Below are 23,988 nucleotides of genomic sequence, written 5' to 3' on the forward strand. Positions count from 1 at the left end.
GGGGGGGAGGACATTGGGGGGACATTGCTCCTGTGGCTCCCTGCAGCAGCTCTTACACAGTTCCTTCACTCTTCAGTCACCTTCTCTTTACCCTGTGCTGGAGGCTGCTGTGAGATGTTTAGGTATCATATTATATCCAGATAAGGGCGTGCTTCCCTCTGCTATATGTATCTGCTTTGGCCCAGTAAATCATGTTAACATGCTTATAATTTGATTTTTTCTACAATTAGGTGTTCGATTGGGGGCCGAGGAAATGCCTTGTCTGTTTCATTTTCAGCCGAAGCAGCATGGTGTGGGCACAGCTTGACATGCATTGTGTTCAATTCACAAGTCTAAACTTAGGGTGTAAAACAGTAGTCTCCACCTCCCGTGGCAGAAGGACTTTGAACCTTTGGAGGTGGAAATACTTTTGAGTGGTCATATTTTTCAGATGATAAAGCTGAGTAGCTCTTCGGATGCTAGGTAAATAATTCTCTTTTTCGTCCATGGTAGTTCTTTAGTATGTTAAAGTGTATACCGTATCTCCCTTGCCAGTATAAGACCTGGCCCAAATAACTTCAGTTACTAGTTATCAAAAATGGATAGATACTAATTGACTTAAAACTTTTAATTTAAATATGGAACCAAGTGCTCTTTTTAAAATGATTTTTATATCATAAAGTATATCCATTTTTTTCTTTTACTCCATGTGTTTACCAAAGAGTTACTAGTATCTAATTGTGGATATGCAACACATGCATATGACCATAACTAGAAGTTGCAAAGGAAGAGGAGGGAAGGCCTTAAGTTCTGAGCCTGATACTTGTGAGGTGATTTTGTTTTTTTTGTTTTGAGACAGGGTTACACTCTTGTAGCAAAGGGTGACTTGGAACTCAGCCTATTGCTGGGAGTGTAGATAGGAACCACCACTTAACTCTTTACCCCAGTTGTTATTACAAATAGTTGCTATATGATATTTTAAAAGTGATTATCTAATATATTAACTATAATTTTATTTTATTCATTTTTTATTTATAATTCTGTTATCTTAATTGTAAAAGTTAAGTGTGTTTGTGTTGTGCAGGTGTTTGCATGTGGCATGGAGGCTAGAGGTTGATATGTTTCTTGATTGCTTTGCATTTTAATTTTTAAGATGGGATCTCTCACGGAACTCAAAATTCAGTTCTTGCCTAGACTGGCTGGCCAGTGAACTTCTGGGATCTTCCTCTCTTTGTCTCCCAGAACAAAGTATTGCAGATGTGTATGTCTAGCCTTTTTTTTTACATAGGTGCTATGTATAAAACTCAGGTCTTTCCCCCCCCCCCCCCCCCCCACTTAGACTGTGAAAGTCTCTCTGGTCTCATTTAACCTGTTTATCACCAGGGGGATTTTTAAAGGTACACTGATATGTGCATAGAAGTTTGTGTACAAAGTTCTTCAGCTTTCTTTCTTTCTTTCTTTCTTTCTTTCTTTCTTTCTCTTTCTTTCTTTCTTTCTTTCTTTCTTCTTTCTTTCTTTCTTTTCTTCTTTCTTTTGCTTGCTTGCTTCTTGCTTTCTTGCTTTCCTTCCTTCCTTCCTTCCTTCCTTCCTTCCTTCCTTCCTTCCTTCCTTCCTTCCTTCCTTTCTTTCTTTCTTTCTTTCTTTCTTTCTTTCTTTCTTCTTCTTCTCTTTCTTTCTTTCTTTCTTTCTTCTTTCTCCTTTCTTCCTTTCTTCCTTCTTCTTCCTTTCTTTCTTCCTTTCTTCTTCCTTCCTTCCTTTCTTTCTTTCTTTCTTTTCTTTCTTTCTTTCTTTCTTTCTTTCTTTCTTTCTTTCTTTCTTTCTTTCTTTCTTCTTCTTCTTCCTTCCTTCCTTCCTTCCTTCCTTCCTTCCTTCCTTCCTTCCTTCCTTCCTTCCTTCCTTCCTTCCTTCCTTCCTTCTTCCTTCCTTTCTTTTCTTTCTTTCTTTTCTTTCTTTCTTTTCTTTCTTTCTTTCTTTCGTTTTTTCGAGGACAGGGTTTCTCTGTATAGCCCTGGCTGTCCTGGAACTCACTCTGTAGACCAGGCTGTCTTCGAACTCAGAAATCCGCCTGCCTCTGCTTCCCAGAGTGCTGGGATTACAGGCGTGCACCACCACCACCCGGCTTTTAGTTTTCGAAGATAACCTTTCTTTGTGTAACAGCCCTGGCTGTTCTGGAACTCACTCTGTAGAGCAGGCTGGCCTTGAACTCTGACATTTACCTACCAGGGTGTCCTGAGTGCTGGGATTAAGACTAGTGTCTTTGCTGCCTGGCTAGAAATTTTAATATGATTATAAACCTATACATTTTATTTTGTTTTTTTCTCCATTTATAGTATAATTCATAATAATTTTCATTATCAAACATAAAGAGATTTTTGAAGAAAAATTAAGTTAGGATATATAAGATTATATTTTGAAAAAATGAACTTCAGATTATTATTAATCATAATTCCTGATTTTTTTTCATATTTCTTACCTTTTTCTTTGTTTAGGTATTTACAGCTTAAAGTGTAATGTTTTTAATTTACAAGAGGTGCAAAAAGTAAGAAAAGTAGCATTGAAAGTGTTTGGCTGAAAATGTAATATTTTGGGTCTGGCAGATTGGCTCACAGTTAATAGCACTTGTTGCTCTTATGAAAGACCTGGGTGGGTTCAGCTCCTAAGACCCACATGCACGGCCTTAAATGGCTGTATGTGACCTTTGGAGATCTAACACTTATCTTCTGGCTTCGTCTGGCACTGCATGTTTACTGTGCACAAGCATTCATTCAGGCAAAACACCCATCATGTACATGAGGTGTTGTGTGTGTGAACTCCTAGCATCTAGGAAGACAAGGACTGGAAAGTTAACTTATACTACATAGTGTACTTAACTCCGAGCAATAGTCACCAAGTGTTACATTCTACAAAAGTCTTTTAAAGCAAGTGCTAGTTTTGTTATTACTGTTGTTTTGGACATACAGCGTTTGTCTAACTCTCTTTAATTTTTGGCTTTGACGGGCTCTTTCCAATCTTAAAAGTTCATCATGGTTAGGATTTGATAACTTTTTTGGACGTATTTCTAAAAGAAATCCTTATGTTTTGCATGGTCTATTCAGGTAATAAAGGTTTATTATAATGCTTATGCCATGGATCATACTTGTGAGCTCCACAGTGAGTTTACTCTATCCAGATATCTTAGTATGAACATAACTGTTACTCATAACCAAGTAGTTCTCATTTCTTATCTCTTGCATTAGTATAAGACATTTGCTACAATTGATAAATAGATATTGAATACTACTAAGTCCACAGTTGAGTTGAGTTTGTGTCTTCTGTGTTTTTGTCAGTATCTCTTGTTTATATGTCATTATAATAACACATAGAAAAATTTCATTGCCTTAACACTGAACCTGTCCAGTTCTTTCTATAAGTGTCTTTTTTTTGCTCACAAGTAAGGACAGTGTTTCTACGCCAGCTCTAGCCAGTTTTATCTCCGAAATAAACAGAGACCTGGTATTTTTATTAACAAGCTGTTGGCACTAAGGAGGGCAGGTTCTGAGCTATTCTAGCCCAACTAGGCTGCTCCTACCCAGCCAGATGGCCCTTCACCTGCATCTGAGTCTTGCTCTGGCTCCCCCTGGTCCACGTGTGTTCTCATGTTTGCCTTCTTATCTCATCTCATAGTGAATTCTCCTGATTCTTCTTCATGGTCTCTCCATACCTTCTCCTACTCCTACTCTCTGGGCCCCTCTGTCTGGGATCAGAAGTCCTGCTCTATTCTTTCTGCCTAGCTAATTTGCTGGTCAGCTCTTTATTAACCAATAAGAGGTGATAGAATACCCAAGAAACAATTCACATATCAAATGATGCCCAAGAAGAAGGAAGGAGAGGCCCCTGGTCCTGAAAAGGCTCAGTGCAGCAATGTAGGGGAATACCAGGACAGGGAAATGGGAAGGGGGTGATTGGGGATCAGGGGGAGGGAAGAGGGCTTATGGGACTTTTGGGGAGGGAGATCCAGAAAAAGGGATATCATTTGAAATGTAAATAAAGAATATATTGAATTAGAGAAAACCTGAATGCATAAGCATATAGTAAAGCATTGAAGAAGTTTAAGGAAGACATTAAGAGATCTGTTTTGATAGCATTCAGTTCCTTGACATTTGACTCTCTTGTTTGGAATGAACTGTGGCTGATACAGTACTACCGGAATAAAATGCTACAAGCCTCAACAACAATGAAAAACAAAACAAAACCAGCTTTTGCCATTTTAATTTTTATGTAAGTTGAGTCACGCATTATGCAGCCCTTTTGTGTGTGGTTTCTCTTGCTCAACACCATGCTTGTGAGATTCAGTAAAAAAAAAAAAAAAACACACACACACACACACAAAACAATTTTTACATTTAGACCAGAGGTGCTTATTTGTGCATCCAGATGTCTGGACATAGAAATCGGTATCAATACACAATGCACAAAACCATCCCGATGAACGTCTTTCCCTTACCTTACTAGAAACCACTTGTCTTTCTCTGTATTTTGTGTGTTTGTTTTGTTTTTGTTTGTTTTGTTTGTTTTTTGTTTGGTGGGGGGGTGGGAAACTTATTTTTCCCTGTTAGTATTGGGGCACTAAAGGAAAGTTTGCTTTATCTTGAACGTTAGAATCATACTCAGCTTTTCTAGATTAGGTTTCTCTCTTTCCTTTCCCTTTTGCTTTTTCCCTTTTTTCCCTTTCCCCTTTCCCCTTTCTTTTCTTTTTGTTTTTTCCGAGACAGGGTTTCTCTGTGTAGCCCTGGCTGTTCTTGGAACTCACTCTGTAGACTAGGTTGGCCTCGAACTCAGAAATCCATCTGCCTCTGCCTCCCAAGTGCTGAGATTAAAGGCATGCATTATTACTGCCTGGCTAGATTAGGTTTTTTATGTAGAAATATGTAACATTTTAATTATTAACCAGTAAGGCTACATATTATGTCTAACGTTATTAACACTAGTCTGTGGGTCAACATGTATTATTTGGTAAATAAGATTTTATTTGAAATTAGCCACACTCTGTCACTAGTATATTGTCTTTGCTATATCTCTCTGTAATTGATACTGAATATTTTTGTTCTGGATATTGTATTGCCTAGAAAAATCTAAATGATTTATGGTCCCTTTAAAAAGATGTTCACTGATCCTATGGCTTAGGTGAGTTACAGTTTTGTCTCTTAAAATTCTTTTTATTTATTTTTTTATTTTTTTGGTTTTTGGTTTTTGGTTTTTGGATTTGGTTTTTTCAAGACAGGGTTTTTCTGGGTAGCCCTGGCTGTCCTGGAACTCACTCTGTAGACCAGGCTGGCTTTGAACTCAGAAATCTACCTGCCTCTGCCTCCTAGAGTGCTAGGATTACAGGCGTGCGCCACCATTGCCCGCTGTCTCTTAAAATTCTTACATTTAGTTTTAATAAATTTTTGTGGCTGGTATAAGGCAAAAGTTGTAAATTTTTCAGATGGGCTCCATTTTTAGTTGGATGATTAGATGAGGAGGATCCTTTTAAAATACTGTTTCATCAGATTTGTTTGGTTGATGCTTTCCATGAGATTTAGAACATTTATAGCAACTATTCTTTTTCTTTCCTCTGTTTGGGACCTAAGATTGTTTGGATGCTTCAGACTGTCTTAAATTCTCCAATACTCTTTATATTTCTTAAGTATTTTTCTGTTGTTCAAATGTTTTAAATTTATCATTTAAATTTAATATTAAATTTAAATTTAATTTTCTTTTCCTACCCACTTAGGGAAGGGAAAGACCTGACAAGGGCTCTGGTGTAGTCTGAGCTGGTCTTGTTTTCAGTCTTTCTGCCTTAGCCTCCCTCTTTAGTGCTAGTGTACCACTATACCTGGTCTGTTGGTTCCATTTATAATTGTAAACATTCATTCTTATTAAAATGTTAATTCTGTTTTTTAATCCAATTAGGAAAATTTTCATTTGGTTATTGTACTTTGCAGTGGTCTACTTTGAAAACAAAAGAAGTTTGCATTGCTTTCTTGGTATTTTTTGCTGGTTTACTCATGACACACTCCATACGCACTGACATTTGCACACACATACACATATTTTTTTTATAGATTTAACTCTTTTTTTTTTTAATATTTATTTATTTATTATATGTAAGTACACTGTAGCTGTCTTCAGACGCCAGAAGAGGGTGTCAGATCTCTTTACGGATGGTTGTGAGCTACCATGTGGATGCTGGGATTTGAATTCATGACCTTTGGAAGAGCAGTCGGTGCTCTTACCAGCTGAGCCATCTCTCCAGCCCACATACACATATTTTTCAGGGAGTATCTTAAATAGCTTTCTTTAATTCTCTGATTATGTCTTATGGCAGTGTTGACGCCTGCTAAGTCCAAGGGTCGAGCTGATCCTGACAGTGTTTACTAGGTCTTATTTTTCTGGTGTCATAGTTTGCTGTTTCTTTACATGGATTACACTAGTTTTGTGGTAACTGAATTCTATTTTATTCATTTTCTCTCTACAGGCTTTATTATTTAGCATTTTGTATGCATTTCAGCTGCAGAATGTGTTTTTCCCATTATCCACTTTTGTTGATCAGACTGTTCAGCTTTTAAGAAAATAAATCTTTTTATATTTTTCTCATCTTTCAAGTACTTCACCAGGAATAATAGTTTGATATTTAGCAAATAAGGGCTTTTAGACTATACCTGTCTTAGTTAGGGTTTTATTGCTGTGAAGAGACACTATGGCCAAAGCAACTCTTACAAATGAAAACATTTAATTGGAGTTGGCTTATAGTTTCAAAGATTTAGTCCATTTAGTCATGGTGGGAAACATGGCCTGCAGGGAGATTTGGAGCTGGATGAGCCTAGAGTTCTATATTTTAATTTGAAGGCAGTAGAAGCGGTTTGGATGTGTTTCACACTGGGCATAGCTTGAACATTTAAGACCTCAAAGCCCCACCTCTACTATCTTATACTTCCTCTAACAAGGCCACACCTCCTAAATAGAGCCACTCTTTGTGACCAAGCATTCAAACACATGATTCCTTGGGGACCATACCTATTAACCATAGGACCTAAATATCCTGAGCCCAGTAGTAGCCCACCATCTGCTAGTGGGCAGTGTGTACGTGGGGAGCGTGTCCAAGCAAGTTCAGTGTGTGCATGTTTCGCCTCTGACTGTATGTGTGGCTCTTTGATGTCTTAAGTGAGCGATCTACAGCTGAGCTACCTTCCCTCCCACAGCCTTGGAGGTACTGCGTGTGACTAAGTCCACCTTTACATTTCCAGTTCTTCTCTTGAATACTCAGAGGTCCTGAAGTTTTTGTGATCTTGGGATCTTTTGGGTCAGTCAGAGTATTTTGGAGAATGAAAGTTTCTTTCCTTAGGATTTCAGAATTTATTAAGTCTGTGACCCTTCCATTTCTAAGATTTCTCTATTAATTTGTGGCCAATCTTTATGCTTTTGGTGTGCTCCATTGACTTAGGTTAAGGAACTTGGGGGATTCTCTGTTTTGTACTTTGCAATCTGTAGACAGCTTTTCTGCTGTGGTCAGTGTTCTTTGCCTATGGAGTGGGCAAAGATGGAGATAGCTTACTGATCTTAACAGAAGTTGTTACCTGTCATGAATAGCCACATTATTTTCCTCTTTAGTTGGCTTAAGTGCATATAATTCATTTAAAAGCTTTATGTAGATTTATAATTGTTTTCTGTGGGCAGATTTTATACTTTACTGGAAAATTCAACTCCAGAAGTTGGATTTTAAAATCTAAATATATTTATTTTTCAAAGTCAAGTGTTGTTGTTTTTTTCTAATTTATGCTTCATGGAGAGAGAGAGAGAACAAGTAAATTTAAAAAGAAAAAAAAAAGTCAGCTGGAGAGATGGCTCAGCGATTACGAGCACTGACTGCTCTTCCAGAGGTCCTAAGTTTAATTCTCAGCAACCGCATGGTGGCTCACAACTATCTGTAATGGGATCTGATGCCCTTTTCCGGCATTCAGGCATACATGCAGGCACAACACCCTACTAAATAAATAAATAAATCTGTCTATCTTACAGAAGAAAAGAAAAATAAGATGCTTAAAACATACCAAAAAAAAAAAAAAAGTCAAGGAAGGTTGAAGTGATGAGCCATGGTTCACTCCCATGGTTTCTATGTAGGACTGGACTTTTTTTCCTGTGGAGATGGATGTATAAGCTCATTGAGGTTATTGGAAGGGTTGGTGGGTTTGTGGAAAATGCATCTGTTGTTTCTGCAGAGCAAGTCATCTTTGGGTGACACTTTGTTACTATAGCTTTATGTGATAATGTTCATCAAGTAGATTTGTAGGTGTGATCCTTTCACAGATAAGGGCATTTATTCTGAGAACCAGAGGGATACTTCTCTTTGCACAACAGCTGATTCCTTACCAAGTCGTAATTATTTTCGTTCTCCTTGATGATCTTTATGTATTTATTTTTGGAGGTAGTTTTTGAGTTTAGAATAATTCATGGCAGTTCCCAAATTTTTATGAGAAGCCAAACTTCTTTTAATTAATAGTCAACCTGTTTAAAGAAGAAGCCCCTGTTTGCTCTGTATAGTTACTTAGCAAACTAGTAAGAATCAAAGAATGAGATGTCCCATGGCAGCTTCCTCTGCCAGCTTCTTTTTTTTTTTTTTTTTCCTTACTCCATAGATGCAGACTCTGCACAAGAAGCCCCTGCATTGCAGAGGGACAGGAGATCTGTATGATCTTTATTTCGCAGTTATCAAGGGTAAGGGGGTTGTTATGGGGGAGGTGTTTGGGCATCCTGATTTAGTGGTATGTAGCTTACCCAACACTTATTTTGAGATTATTGGAACTTAGTATTAAAAATAAGACAACCCATTTTATGAATTCTGTTTGTCCCATGTCAGTTAAGTGTCGGGTTATTAACATTAAAAGGCAGTTATTATAATACTGAATTCATAAAGTCCTATTCAAAATAAATTAGACAAACAAAATTCATGCTTCAAAAACTTTAACCAGGATCATTGATATATAAATAATATATATTATTAAAGTTCCATTATAATGAACAATTTTAAATACCTTATTTAATGAAGCAAATCATAGTTACTTAAATCACAGTTATCTATTTGCTTTGTTTCTTTTCCTAAATTTGTCAGTCTTTAGAGTCAAAGTGAACTGTATATACCATGATTTGTGGGTGTAGTAGAAATGAATATATCCTTTACTTCTTAGTTAACCTGGATCTCAATGCATTTTGAGTTGTATTAATGTTGACTTGAATGTGGCGGTTAGGGTAAGTGTAAGAGTACAGTTGATGGGCCTCACAGGAGCCATAGTCAAGTCTGTAAGTCATATCTGGCAGGTTTAATGGTGAATGTCCACAGGATCAAATTAAAACAGCTAAGGAGGACTAATGCTCTCTTAGAATGGCAGGACTGGGTAGGAGATTATAGTCTTTGTGAGTAGTTGGTGTTGGTCTAATGGGCTTACTTTTGAGCACATTTTGGTACCTGGAAGTACCAAAACTTCGTTTACTTAAAGCAGCATACATTTTGGTGACTTATTAGATGCTTTTAGCATTCTGTACTTGTTTTTAATTCGGCCGCTTTCAAACTTTTTTGTAGAAGAATTCAACAATAAAATATGTCTGTTATCATAATCACTCACTGTTCATAAATGTTCATCTTTTTAGTGCCAACATAATTTGAAAATTATTTTAAATCTTAAACAGCTTAAATGACTTTTTTATTTTATTTTATTTTTTCTGTTTTCTTTAAGCCATAAAGATGAGTTTACCATTATTCCTGTACTGGTTGGAGCTCTGAGTGAGTCAAAAGAACAGGAATTCGGAAAACTCTTCAGTAAATATCTAGCGGATCCTAGTAATCTCTTTGTGGTTTCTTCTGATTTCTGCCACTGGGGTAAGTTCTAGTTTTAACATATGGTAGATGTTATATATTTGTGGTTAAAGGTTTCTTTTCATTCCAAGCTCTGGTTCTCAATTCTTTATTACTCTTTGGAAAGTTGTATTTGTAGTAGCCATGTTTAAAAGTACATGAAGGAGCCCTTTGGTCATTTAAAAAGAATCAGCAGAGGATATAGGTACATTTCCAAAGGCGACTGGTACAATTGGATTCACACTGTGAGGGCATCCTGCTTTTGAACACGTTTGTTAGTGGGAGTTAAAACCTGTTAACCCCATATTTGTGTGCATATGTATGGTAGGTTCTTTGAGGTCAGGCTTGGTAGATAGAACAAATTCTTCACAGTGTAGAAGAGTAGTGTGTGCTATACCAGTCCTTTTCTGATTTTCAATTTTGTAATTAGTGTCTTTTTTCTTTTGGTGATTTTTTTTTTCCCCCACAATTGAAATCAGTTTTTTAAGTTATCCTCTAGTATTAGAACATATAGGCTATTAGCACTGAGGTCTTTACTTGTAATGCTTTATTAAAATAAGGACTCTTAAGAGGGTTTGTGATTATTATAAATTAAGAGGAAGGATTGTATACAGTGGCTAGATGATAAAGAAGTGGTACATTGTGGATAATCTCTTTCAGTAAACTGATTTTGCATTTTTGAATACTGTTTGCTTTCATTTATCCATAAATGTCTCAGAATATTTTTAAACTTTCATTCCTTCTAGGACATAACTCTTTGAGTCATTTCTTCACTATATTAAGTCATACCTATTTGTCCATCCTCTTTTGCTTTTATTATAAGGAAACATAAAACCATATTTTTAAAGATAAAAATATGGTACTAGAATGCCAGAAAACATCCTCAGTGAGTTATGTAGGGAGCCCTGACTTTATCTTGTGAGAATTGGTAGCATTTTACTTGCCTTGCTTGGGTTCTCTCTTGCAACCTTCACTGAGTAGACTAAAGTTATACAGCCAGTTCTACTGTCTTCCATAGTATTTGTATTTGTAGTAGCCATGTTTATATATTTTATATATTAATTATATATAATTATGTATATTTTATATATAAAATATTTATATATATATTATAATTTATATATTAGAATATATAAATTAGTAACACTGTGGTTTCCATTAGTTCTCCATGAGTTTGATTTTTCTCCTAGGAATGGTTTGAAAATACCTGGAAACCTCATAGATTTTGAAGGATGGTTTCTGAGTGAAACAAGTTGAGTGCAGGGAAGTTGCTGAACATCTTGGAGTATACAGAACAGGTCCACCTCCATGTGAAAAGATGTCTATACTGATGAGCCAGAAACCCGTCTTAGGGTGTGACATAGCTGAGCTTCCTTCTAACACTTCTTTAAACCCAGAGGGTCTTCAGTAACTCATTCAGCTGTCTAGTTTATATTCTTCTTTCTGGCTGAACTATGTTTTTATTCATGTAACTCTCTTACTTACATTCTAGGGCCCAAATAGAAGCTTAGAAGGGAATTCCTTTCTTAGAAATTACAGATTTAGTCATAGTTGATCTTTAAAAGTAAGGGGTACTATTATGCTATTATGATAAAGTATTGTGAGTTTCTGTCAGTAACATAGAAAAAAAAGTAACATAGAAATAAAAGTCATGAAGCAAGTAGTTTTTTTCTTTTTGAAGGCTTTTATGAATTGCTTAATACTGTTGTCTTGATGCTGTTTTCCCATTGCTTTCTCTAAGTTGGCAATATGTGCAGCCACAACAAAAACCACATAAATATGTGGGGTGTTTTCCTCCTTCCTTCCTTCCTTCCTTCCTTCCTTCCTTCCTTCCTTCCTTCCTTCCTTCCTTCCTTCCTTCCTTCCTTCCTTCCTTCCTTCCTTCCTTCCTTCCTTCCAAATTTCTCTCTGTCTCTCTCTGTCTGTCTCTGTCTCTCTCCCTCTCCTCTCTCTCTCTCTCTCTCTCTCTCTCTCTCTCTCTCTCTCTCTCTCTCTCTCTCTCTCTCTCATAAGCTTTCACTGTGTTACCCAGGCTAGCGTTAAACTTACAGTCTTCCTGCATCTGTTTACTAAGTGCTGGGATTGCAGGCATGTGCCACCATTCATATTTAATTATTTAATGTTCCTGTTTTATGCCTGTGTGGGGGTTATCTTTTTTCACATCACCAATAATTTTTTTTAAATCATTTTTCTAGACAGGGTTTTTCTCTGTAGCCCTGACTGTCCTAGAACTCACTGTGTAGACCCAGCTGGCTTTGATTTCATAGAGATTCTCCTGTCTCTGCCTAATTTCTGGGACTAAAGGCATGTGCCACCACTGCCTAGCTAATAAAGCATTCTTAATGCAAACACATCTTACTCTACAGTTGAGAGAGGGATGATATTCTTTCTAAGAATCTGTGAGATATATATATCTCACAGATTCTTAGAAAGTTACCTATGCAGTTTCTAAAAAAGAAATACTATAGGATTTCTAGGTGATAACTGAAAAAGGAAAATAAAAACCCTCAACATTTGCTAAGGCAGGTAAATGCTAGCTGTGTCCAGGCCTGTTTGGTCTCCCTTCTGTGGTTAAAGATGCTCTGTGTAGTCAGAACTGTTGCTCATAGTCTCATTAATGCTCACTTGACATGAAGGCACACACTGTTTCTGAGTATTTTGGCCAGCAATATGGGAGATAGTGTTAGGTGTGATGTGGATAATATTTAAAAGTTGACATCAAAAGAAGTAGTAATTGTCACTTTGTAAACTAATAACACTTTCTTTTTTGCATGCTTATGAAGGTGAATGGTTAGCCAACTAACCACAGGTTAAGCTATCAGGAGTCAAATTTTATGTTTTTCAAATTTATGTTCTATGTTAACAGTTTAACTCTTTATGAAGATTGGTGTTTTGTTTCACCTTTCCTTTTCTTCCTGCTTTCTTCCCTTGCCATCTCAGGTTAACTTTAATTTTGCATCCTTTTGCCTCAGTCCCCTAAATGGGATCACGTTCACGTACTCCTGCATCTTGCACTTTTTTGCACTCGTAAAATATGGTACATGATACATGGTATATGGCAGTTATAATTGTGGAATTGTCAATTTCAGAGAAATGATTCAGTTGTTTAGTACACAGAGGTCTTAAAAGTTTCATTACTTTAGGCTCTTCATAATTCTAAGAAGCTGGTTTTTGAAGTAAAACTGCTTGGCTATGATGTACTTCACAAACTACTCTGATACATATGCAGGATGAACCTTTGTTTCTGTTGAATTAGGCTACTGGTAGTTACTACCCCCCTCCCCCTTTTTTTTTCTAGTTCATTTTTTTCTTTGTTCAGCTTTTGTGGAATTAGTAAAAACCTTGCTTGGGAAGATGATATACAAATTGGAAGTATAGTTTTCCTTGTTGGCTTTATCAGTTGGTATCCCATTATAAAACTGATTTATTTTTATAAAAATATATTTTGCTTTAATAGATGTTCATTTTTAGAGAGACACCGGAGTCATAAAAGTAGTGAGACTAGACTATTCTGGTGTTCTTTTGGAGTGGAACAAGGCATGGAAAGGCAGGAATCTATATTCTGTTATCTCATTCTGTTTCCTTGGTTGAGTGCCCTAAAGTGTAGTTCTGCATTTCCGTTTGTGCTGTGCATAAGATGCCTCAGGACTGTAGTGTGCAATAATAATGAACCCTCCTTTCACCTTAGCTGCTAGCTTTTGATTTTTATCTGGCTTAGTAAGATTTAATGCTTAATATATTTATCACATTCTGTTAATACTTAGTATACTTACTAAGTTCAACATCCCAGAGGATGGGTCTGTGTAGGAGAAATTTGTCTGGACTTCCTTCAGTTAATCTAATTTTTATTCTGCTTCTCAAGTTCTAATATTCTCCATATATACAGTTACTTTTTGTTTTATGTTTTCTCAGACTTGATGTTTATAAGTTTAGATTATTGACAGCTTTCATTAGCATAACTTTTAAAAAACTACCAGCAAATTTTTAAACAAAATTATACGTAACACATTGGAAATAATCTTCTATTAATTTTCCTTTATAGTGATTTACAGATCAGTTCCAATGTAACTAAGTAAGTGCTTATGACAATATTTTGTTAAAATAAAAATATAATTACTGCAGTCTCTTCAGCAATTTAAAATATGCTTAGAATTATATCACTTCTTTCTTTTTTTAGAAGCTGTGGTTACTTTGATTAAAAGTGACCTTACCCAAAGTAGTAATAAAATTTATAGTATGTTCAGATATTCTTTACTGTTCATTAAGTGAGTCATATATACTATTTTTCATGTTTTTAGTACAGAGATCTTCCTACTGCTTAAGTTTGAAGTATATTAGCTAATTTCTAAAATGTATCTTATTCAAGCCTGAATGCTTGACTTTAAAAGTCTTTGTACATCTTGATATTACAGGTTTAGATTTTTGACTTTTTGCAGTATTGATTATAATAAGGCTGATACTTTCACATTGTAACAGACTTCAGGATGAACAGATGATAGCATCTAGTTGTTAGAAAGGATGATCATATTTGATAGGACTAGACAGTATTTCCTTTGTGAAATGCATGTTTTCTTTACTATGGCTTCAGTTATAGGGGTTCCAGGTTTAGGACATCCTTGTAGAATGGCCTGGTAATGTCCCTAAGGGATTTGTTTAAGGATTTAAATGTTTGAAAAATGGCTCACCATTAGCATGTGATAAATAAGTGTACCCAGAACAGTTTTTATTTGTCATGTATTTGAAAGGCTTTCCTATTGACTGATATTTTGGGGGTTTTGTAGGTGAACATTATTAGGTCATTGCTTATTTCATAAACTAGTATGTAGCATAATATTGAAGTTTCTAATTTTTTTCTTTTTGTTTTGAGATACTTAAAACATAGTATTGGTTCTTGTACCATTCATCGTTGTTTGTCCTCATTAGTTGATTGTCGTGTGTTAAACAGACATCCTTGGAGCTTACTCTCCACACTCTGTGAATCCACTCATTAATCACCAGTCACCTTTGGAGATGGGAAAATTACTTACCTGTATTTCTTTTTCTCAGAAAGCGTGCTCTGGAATGGATTCACAAATGAGCTACCCTCCTTCCCTCAAAGAGTAAGGTTTCTGCTTTACAGGATTTTTTTCCTTGGGTTATTTTTCCTCTCATCTTTTGAATTTGAAAAGAACTGAGGGAAGGCACCTGAAGAAACCACTGACATACTCACTAGGGAGTTCCAGAGCTTGTCTGCCCCTAGGGCGGTGTCCATGGCTCTTAAAGCTAGAAAGCTCATACTTGACGTTGAAACAGGGGCTCAGAGAATCCATTTTCCCAGTGTACCTTCTGAAAGGATAAGTTTCAGGTAAGTAATTTTCTCTACTATGTGATATGCTTTATTCATACTTAGAAAAGGATACACAATTCCCACCCTCCAGCTGTGGAAACAGCTGGGTTTTTTTCAGTCAGCTTCAGAATTGCCCTGAAATCCAGAAATATAAAAACAGTAAAATATATTTCCTCAGGAAATACATAGAATCCAAATTTATTTTAAGTGAATGATTCAAAACTAAGGGTATATTTATGACCAATGTATTATGCTAGAACTGTTAATTTCCTTTATTAATGAATGAAATCTTGAGAAATTTGCTTTTAAGCAAGATAGAAGAAAGTATCTTTACTCAGTTTCCAAGCAACGGTTGACTTACTTATTTGTATGTATGCATGCACATGCATGTGGGTGCTTGTGTGCATACATACATAAATACCTCCAGGCCAATCAAGATGAAGGCAACTATACTTTAGATTAGATGATGTCTCATTATTGACTAGAAGGGGTGGTCAAATAATTTGAAAATACTTGTACAGTTTTAATGATTATCATGATAAGAGTATTAGCTGTTATGAGTAAAATATTTAGTAGCTGCATGTACTGAAAATTTAGCTTCTTTATTGAGCTATTCAACCATTTATATTTAATTTTTATTCTACTAAATGTGAATTGGTGACAAAAATTAGCAGGTAGCAAAATACTAAACATTCCCTATGTGTACTCCCATTGCATTAAAGTGCTCGGTGATTTCAGTATTTTAAAGTATTTCAAGCATCTGTAATGTTGTTTAGAAATACTTTAAAAGTAAAAGGTCATATGTGTGATATGACGTCACTTAAACATACTGTTACACTCCTTTCTTGCTTTCCTGGCAGTGGTGTTACTTGAAATATACCCTTCACTTGGAAGTGAGCAGAAAGGACTTTTAAGCAGCAAATGATCGTCTTAAAGCACATAGAATTCTTTATGTGATATATAAAGTTTACAAAGAGCTAAAAGGAACAGCTGTTTCCAGGAGCAGGGGAAAGAGAATACAATTGGATAAACCTGAAATAGTCCAGGCTATAAATTGTTGAGAAAGAGTACTTTGATTTCTTATAGAATATTATTTTTTACAAGAGAGGCAAGTAAGCAGAATTTTCTTGACTAAGGTGTTCATAATTGTCTGACAAAAGATGGCCAGCTTTATCAAAAGAACTTTGAGGTAGATATGAGTATAGTGCTGATGAATTGAGTTGGTAGGCTAGACTGGCTCAGTCACAGATTTTTCTTTACACAGTTTTCTCACAACTTCCTGGTCAGTGAGGAAAATGGGGTCAGTTTTACAGTCCTTATATGTAATGCACATCTTTATGGACAGACAATTCTTATTACTGTGTGTAGCATACATCCTCATGGTTGTATAGTCCTTATTACTGTAACATAAATCCTTACAATTGAACAGTCCTTATTACTTACTGTGTGTAATACACATCCTTCGAAGAAAAGTACAGCTATAACTGCCTTTTAAGGCATTTGAAAAAAATAATTGATGCGGCAAGATGCCCTTATGAGTAGATGTTCTTGCCACCAAAGCCGAAATCTGCATCTGATCCTTGGGATCTAAAAGGTGGCTAGAGATAACTGATATTGTAGGTTGTCCTCTCACCTCCACTTGAACACTGTGGCATATATGTGCACTTGTATGTGCACACACAAAAATGAGTTAAAATATAGAAGCATTGGGTGATAGGTGATCGCTGTTGTTTTTATGAATTCTTCCAGTTCAGAGAAGATAGTATATCTCATACCATGGCAGTGTGCAGTCATTTTTGTTTTACATTCAGAAAGCAGACTCCACCTCACAGCTTGTTTAATTCTAAGGTATCAGTTATAAGAGAACTTTAATAATAGCTGGTGGGGAGTTAATAGTTATTACATTGAGTGGCACAGGAGGCAATGTAAATAGTTAAAATATGAAAATTAAAAAATATCGTGTATTTTAGGAAAGTAAACAAAAAAAGATTAGCACCAACATAAGGAATACTAAGTTTTATAGTATGCGTTTTAAAAAAATGTTATCAAAGAGAGTTTCATAATTTCACCCTGAGCAGTGAAATCAGTATGTAAGATACTGTTTTCAATAAAATGAACAAGAAACTTAAAAATATCATAATAATCCAACCAAATCTGCTTTCTCAGTTGTAGAGCTGTAGACGTGAAGCCTAACACTGTTAGAAATACAGTTTGGTAAAGCTTTAAAAATTAGGAAAATTGGGGCTCAGTGGTTAAGAACACTGGTAGTAGCTTCTAGAGGACCCAGCTTCTATTCCCAGCACCCAACTGTAACTCCAGTTACAGGGAAAGCTAACACCTTCTCTGGCTGCTAAAGGCACCGGGCTTGTGTGTAGTAAACAAACATATATGCAGACAAAACACTCACACACAATTAAAAAGAAAACATTAAAGAAGAACCACATCGCTGAAAACTATATTAAGGGTATCTGATATACATCATATTTAAGTAATCTGTAATTAGTTGTGGATATTAACTTTTGGATTTCATATTACTACAGTAGGAAGCAATTTATTTTCTTAATCTTTGTTTTCTGTTACTGTTTTGAAGTTTCCTTTTAACTTGTGCTGTGGAAGAAAAGCTGAGCATTGACTGTTTTGTGCTTGTATTAATTGGGATATCATTTCAGTGTAGGGCTATTGACCTATTCTGTGAATTCTCTTCATATTGCACAAGGCCTATTATCAATCCTTTTCCTTAAAATGCTCATGACCACAGTCACATAGGCCACACACATCACAGTTCCACACATTGCTTCTGTTAGGTCAACAGTGATAAACTTGAATTGATTTGTTACACTGTTTGCTTCAACAGATTTTCTTGAGTCATTCTCTTTGGGTATATCATCAGTTACAGACTGACAGAATGTTTACAATGCTTCTTATAACCTTAAGCTCTTTTGTTTCCTTATTCCTGTATTGCTGGTGATTTAAAAGTTTCTGCAGTATGAAATAGTTTTTTTAACATCTTCAAATTCTGGTGATGTATCATTCCTTTATAACCTTCCCAAATATGCCTCTTAATCTTTATGTTGAGGACTCTTGGGAACTGATTCTTGCAGAGGCTTAAGCTGTGCTTTGCCTCTTGTGAGGACTGAAATTATTTGGTAAGCGCTTGCATTCTTTTTAGCTTCTAATTTTTCCCTATTTTATTTTGTACATGATATTTGTTTCAAGGTCAAAGGTTCCGTTACAGTTACTATGATGAATCCCAGGGGGAGATTTATAGATCCATTGAGCATCTAGATAAAATGGTAAGTCTTTCAGGTGTGGGGTTTTAATGCTCTAAATCCTTTTCTTTAATTCCTGATTAGTGATTTGAGACTTAATATGTTAAAATATGCAATGGGCTAACAGTTCTTTCCCTTTCTTGAAGTAAAAGTACAAACTGTAATGTATCTGCAAATGAATAATTCCCCTAAGAACTTCCTGTCATCATGCTTCTGTTTGATTATGTGAATATTTAAGAGCAATTAGAAACACATTTTGATTATGTTTTTGGAGAACTATTTGGTTTTAGGGCAGCAGCATATTATGTTGTGATTTCTCTTAAGCTGCTGCCACAGGAGATGGATGGGTATACTGGTTGTAATTCCTATTTAATTTGATGGCCATCTGAAGTAGCTTATTTTAAGTCTTTTTGAACTATGTTATTGTTCTTTGAAGTTTGTTAAATAACTTAGTGTCTTAATAGTTGGATTTGATTTCTTAATAGGCCAGACTATTATTATTGAGTGATGGTGACAATTTTATGAACTTCTTAATAAAGTATATCTAACCTAAAATTACAAATGTTTGACTGAAACTCCAGTTTTCCAATTATCATCTTTTTGCTTCTGAAAATAAGGACATTACAGCCCTCTAATTTTTTTAAAAATAATTTTTTTTTCTGCTTTGGTATAAATTAAATGCAGGCATCTGCACACACACCACAATACTCTCCCATCAAGCTGGGTTCTGAGTCTGATGCCATCCATTTATTATAGTTTTAGTAACGTAGCAATCCTAAATGTTGTCTGTTATACTACAGGACTCTTTTTTTTTTTTGTAACTACATCATTTTAATATTTTTAAATTTTCAGGAATGTTTTGTTAGGAATTACACTTTATTCCAGATTTTACAAAATCTCTTAAAGTGAGTTTAACTACATTAGTGAAGTTAGTCATTTAAAATTTTGTAGTTTTGAGTTTTGGTATATTTCTGTAAAACCTTCTGTAAGTCTTATTGTTATATATTGAATTGTATTTTCACTTTTCATTCAACATATTCACTTTGAAATGTCTGTCTTTTGGGGCTGTGTCTACTAAGGTTACTATAGAACTTACCTTAAGAAAACTGAATACTTTTTATAAGTACAAGTAATTTGCTTTTGTCTCCTTTTGTCCCTTGTTCATTTTGGGTACAATAAATTTTTAGATATTTAGACTACTATCTCTTTTTTCTTTTTCTTTTTGTCCATTGACCTTTCCAATGTTACATTTTACCTTGTTTTTCTAAATGTAAAATTTAAAAATGTACTTATATTATTATTTTTTAAAAGTATTGATAGTTATACTTTAAATTTGTAAAATTTAATGTCACATACGTGTATTTGGTTTGCATTTTCAGGAATATTCAGGGTTGCAGGGCTGTCAGCCATTTGCTGTGTGACCTCTGAGGTCATTTCAATTCTTTAGTCCTTGCTTGTCTTGATGATATCTAAGTTACTGTTATTTTAAGACTCTAAATATTTATAAGCCTGTGATTTGTCCATATCAACTTTGTACATTTTAGTAAAAGACCATTTGGTCAAAAGTAACTAATATATTTTAGTAAGGAATCTGGGTTTGAATATACCATACATTAATTCAGTTTTAGGTATGGCATAGGGCTGTACCTTTCAAAAATATATGCATTAGTTACATGTATTTACTGAACAATGAAGTATGGATAATGTGACTTGATATGCTGCCCATATAAAATACACAGATTCACTTAGAATGAAACAAAAAACCTTTAATAATGATTCTTTTATCTTGATTATCTAGTAAAATATAATAGATTGTGTTAAAATATTTTACAACTTATTTTACTTTCATTTTATCTTTTTTTTTTAACATAGCTACTACTTGTTTAGATTCCATATATGGCCTACATTATATTTTAATTGTGCATTGCTGGTTTAGACCACAAATACATGTTTGAATGGTGATTAGCAAATTTTTTCTTTCCTTTATGATTTTTTTTTGAGGTAGGTCTTACAAAATAAATTGCCACTGTCCAGAGAGAGTGGAGGGGGAAGAAAAGAGTCAGGTCAGAGACATGTTGTTGTTGGTGTGAGGAAGTAAAAGGGAAGCTATGAGAAGAACTCTGGGCCAGGGAGAGTGAGAATGATGAAGGAGGGGGAGAGCTTTAGCTAGCAAGGAACAAGAGTATCACGTTAGCAACTTTGTGAAAAGTAGTTTCAGAAGAATTCCATTATTTAAAGTTAGGAACTAAATAGGAAAGAAGATTGTTTGAATGTTGCCTGGCTTGATGGATGTGCTGACACTTCAAGAAGAAGTCATTCCTTCTTCTTCTTCCTGCTCCTTGGACAATAGCATTAGTACCGTCCCTGTCCTCCCTTTAAATCATAGTGAAGTAAGACTGTACCCCCACTCAGGCTTTCCTGTGTTCTTAATCAGGATGCCCCATCCTTTATAGAATAGTGTTCTCCACTCTTACTTAGCTTTGTGTTTTTAGTCAAGATGGAATTTGAGTATTTCAAAATCCCCAGTAGCATTAATCACCTTTAAAGTGATTTTCAATATTAACTTTACAATTTCAGACAGTTTTGGCTCTCAAAATCTTATCACTCATGTGGTTCCCATCCCATCATTCTTACTTTTTTGTTTCTTTGTTCAGAGATAAATATCTTGGATTTGGAGTTCAATAGCTCATGCTTAATGTGCAGGGGCCCTAGTATGTGTCCTTGTCTACAATTATCTGTGAGGAAGATGGTTGTGTGTGAAACAGGAGCTAAGTTTTAGTGATATGCATGGAATGTTTTCCGTTTTGTTACAGTTGTCTTCCCTTGTTTATTTAGTTACACAGTAATTTTATAGGCCAGGGTAACCTCAGATTTGCAGTCCTCCTGGCTTTAGCCTGACTGGATTACAGGTGTTTGCCAGAACATCCTACTTCAACATCAGGCTCAAAAGTTTCTTCACCACCGAAGAATTTCTAAAGCATTGTGTGTGTGTGTGTGTGTGTGTGTTGATGTGTATTTAATACACAAGTTGTATTTAGTTTTATGAAATAGTACTTCTTACACCAAAACCAGTAAAAATATCTTGATCCAGGACTATTCTCCTAAACCTCATATTTACCAGGCAGTAGCTTAGTATTTTCATTGGAATGTCATGAACAGTTTCCAAACTCAACATGGCTACATTGAAAACTTGTGCCTTGTCTTTTGACCAGACTGTGGTTAGCCAGTTGATGGTGGCTTGTACTTGCTCAGCACTGTTGTCATTTTCAGACTCAGACCTGGAAATAAAGCCCAGGCAGGGGCTTAAACTCTAGTCAGATTGTGTCATTGGCTCTGGGCCAATCTGTAATGCCGTTCATTTCAGTAAGGGCCCAGTGTTACAACCTGAGGACTAAGGCTCCGTCCACCGTGATCTGTAGCCCTACGCGCAACCCCCCCCCCCCCCCACTTGGCTCTGGACAAACTGCTGATGATAGTGTCCACCACATGTTTCCAGCTTTGGCCTATCAGTCTTTTTATACTTAACTATTTCACTTAACATACCTCAAAAGTCTTCGTTTAGTTAGTTTTTAAAAACAGGGTATAACTATGTATCTCTGACTGGCCTTGAACTCATAAAAAGAACTGCCTGTTTGAGATTCTGCTTCCCGATAGCTGGAATTAAAGGCATGTACCACCATTCCTGGCTCCTTACCTAGCTCTTAATCCTCCCAGAAGGATTGTAAGAACCATTTTTTTTCCCCTGATGTATCCAAAGGGCCTGGAATAGTGATTACAACATAAAAACTCAAATGTTTTTCAAATGATAAATGAATAAAATAATCTTCCTATAAACAGTTAAAACCATGAGCACATTAATATGAATATGAAATAAAAGGAAGATAATTTATAATACATTAATGTCTTAAGTGTAACTATCCATATACAGCTGTGTTGGGAGGCACAGTGAAGCACTTATACTTAGACGCTGTGTATAGTAACAGTACAGCAACAAGAAACACAAACTTCTGCATGGCTGTTGCTGTTGTTTCTGAAATTACTACAAGGTGTTGCTGGGTAACTTGATTTTTTTCCCCCAAAAGGTGAATAATTCTTAGTAAATAAATAAAACTTTTAAATAAAAGAAACTAATGTATTTCCTCCTTTAGATGATGATTCATACAGTCTCTAGGAAATTCATTCTTTATTAAAACTATGAAACATTTTTTCTGTTGTTATACGCAATAGAAATGGTACAGGTAACTAAAAGTAGGTTTTCTTCCTAAGTCACATGGATGGAGGACAGTTATTTGTTATAGAAATTTTCTATTATCAGCATTTTTACGTCATATAAAACCTCAAAATACCTTGGTGCTGGGGACAACCAAAAATATGTGTGTCCTGTGTCCTTATGGTGTCCCTGTGAGCAGCGAGTCTGTTGGATCTTCTTTACTCACTCACTGTACCTCCTGATCGCTGCCCCTCCTGTCACCTCTCTCCAAGTCCTTCTCCCACATCTCCCTTCCTTCTCAGAGGGTGAGGCCCCTGGGTGTCCCCTCAGCCCAGCTGAATTTTTATTTTTTGTACTTTTTGCTTTGTGATTTACCATTTCTTTTCTTTTTTGCTTAGTTTAATGTAATTCACAGAGAAAGTTTATGTGAAGTACAGACTGTTCTGTGTAATCAGACAGTTACTGTTTGTTGTATAGAAAACAGATTCCACAAGACCAGGTGTCTAGAACAGCCGTTTATTTGGAGTGTTTTAGGGAAAAGACCATAACTTAGAAATGGTGATAGTGGAATTAGGGAAAAAATGCATCAAATTAAGATACTTTGATAAGTAAAGTTCTTCGCTAACAGTTTGTTTTTACTAGTTTGTAGCTCTGAGAGAGGTAAGTGTGGGAAGCCGTGCCCCACTGATGGTTAGGTAAGTCCTGCCATTACCTCGAAGTCACAGATGGGACTCTGAGAAGAGCTATCTGGAGTGTCAGTGTTTCAGCATCTTTCTAGCTGTAGCTCTCTCTGTAGGTGAGTTTGTATTGACTTCCCTTTATCTGTCGACTAGAAGATGGGCAGGGCTCTTAGATCTTTTTCTGTTTAGCTTAGAAAGGAAAGTTTTGTTAATTAAAAGACTGAGCTGTGTGTGGTAGAACCAGGAAGCCAGGCCGACTTCTGTGTTTGCCCCAGCTTTTCATTAGACGTCAGATTACTAAAACCTTACATGAAACTTTTATTTAAATAGTATGGGATTTAACTTCAAAGCAAATACAGAGTATTTGTTTTATGTTAGTGTGCCTGAGTTTAATATTTAAAGTAACATTTGACTTGGAGTTAATTTTTTGTGGTTGTGTGTTGGAGCTGTGGCTTTGTGAAATATTTTCTGTGTAGAAGTTTTTAAAGGTTCATAAATGTGTCTTTATTAGCATGCTGTTAATTTGATTTATAAGCTAATTTTTAGAGTATGTGAATAAAATAATGGTTAACTCAATAAACTCAAGTAGCTTTTTAAGTGTATAAAAGTGATCTTAAAATCTAAAATTTGAAATACTTCCAAATCCAAAACTTTTT

The 23,988-nt window shown here is 35.6% G+C and overlaps 1 protein-coding gene across 3 annotated transcripts in view; it reads left to right on the top strand.

Annotated features, from left to right (window-relative positions):
* Nucleotides 1–23,988, top strand: part of Memo1 (mediator of cell motility 1) — a 92,677-nt gene that overhangs the window by 62,491 nt on the left and 6,198 nt on the right. For all 3 annotated transcript variants that reach the window (XM_052186296.1, XM_052186299.1, XM_052186297.1), the window contains 2 exons: nucleotides 9,729–9,871; nucleotides 18,390–18,466. In XM_052186296.1, the coding sequence (XP_052042256.1) occupies nucleotides 9,729–9,871; nucleotides 18,390–18,466 (220 nt within the window). The remainder of the gene's footprint in view (nucleotides 1–9,728; nucleotides 9,872–18,389; nucleotides 18,467–23,988) is intronic.

Source organism: Apodemus sylvaticus, chromosome 6 (genome assembly GCF_947179515.1).
Source record: "Apodemus sylvaticus chromosome 6, mApoSyl1.1, whole genome shotgun sequence".
NCBI classification, from domain to species: Eukaryota; Metazoa; Chordata; class Mammalia; order Rodentia; family Muridae; genus Apodemus; species Apodemus sylvaticus.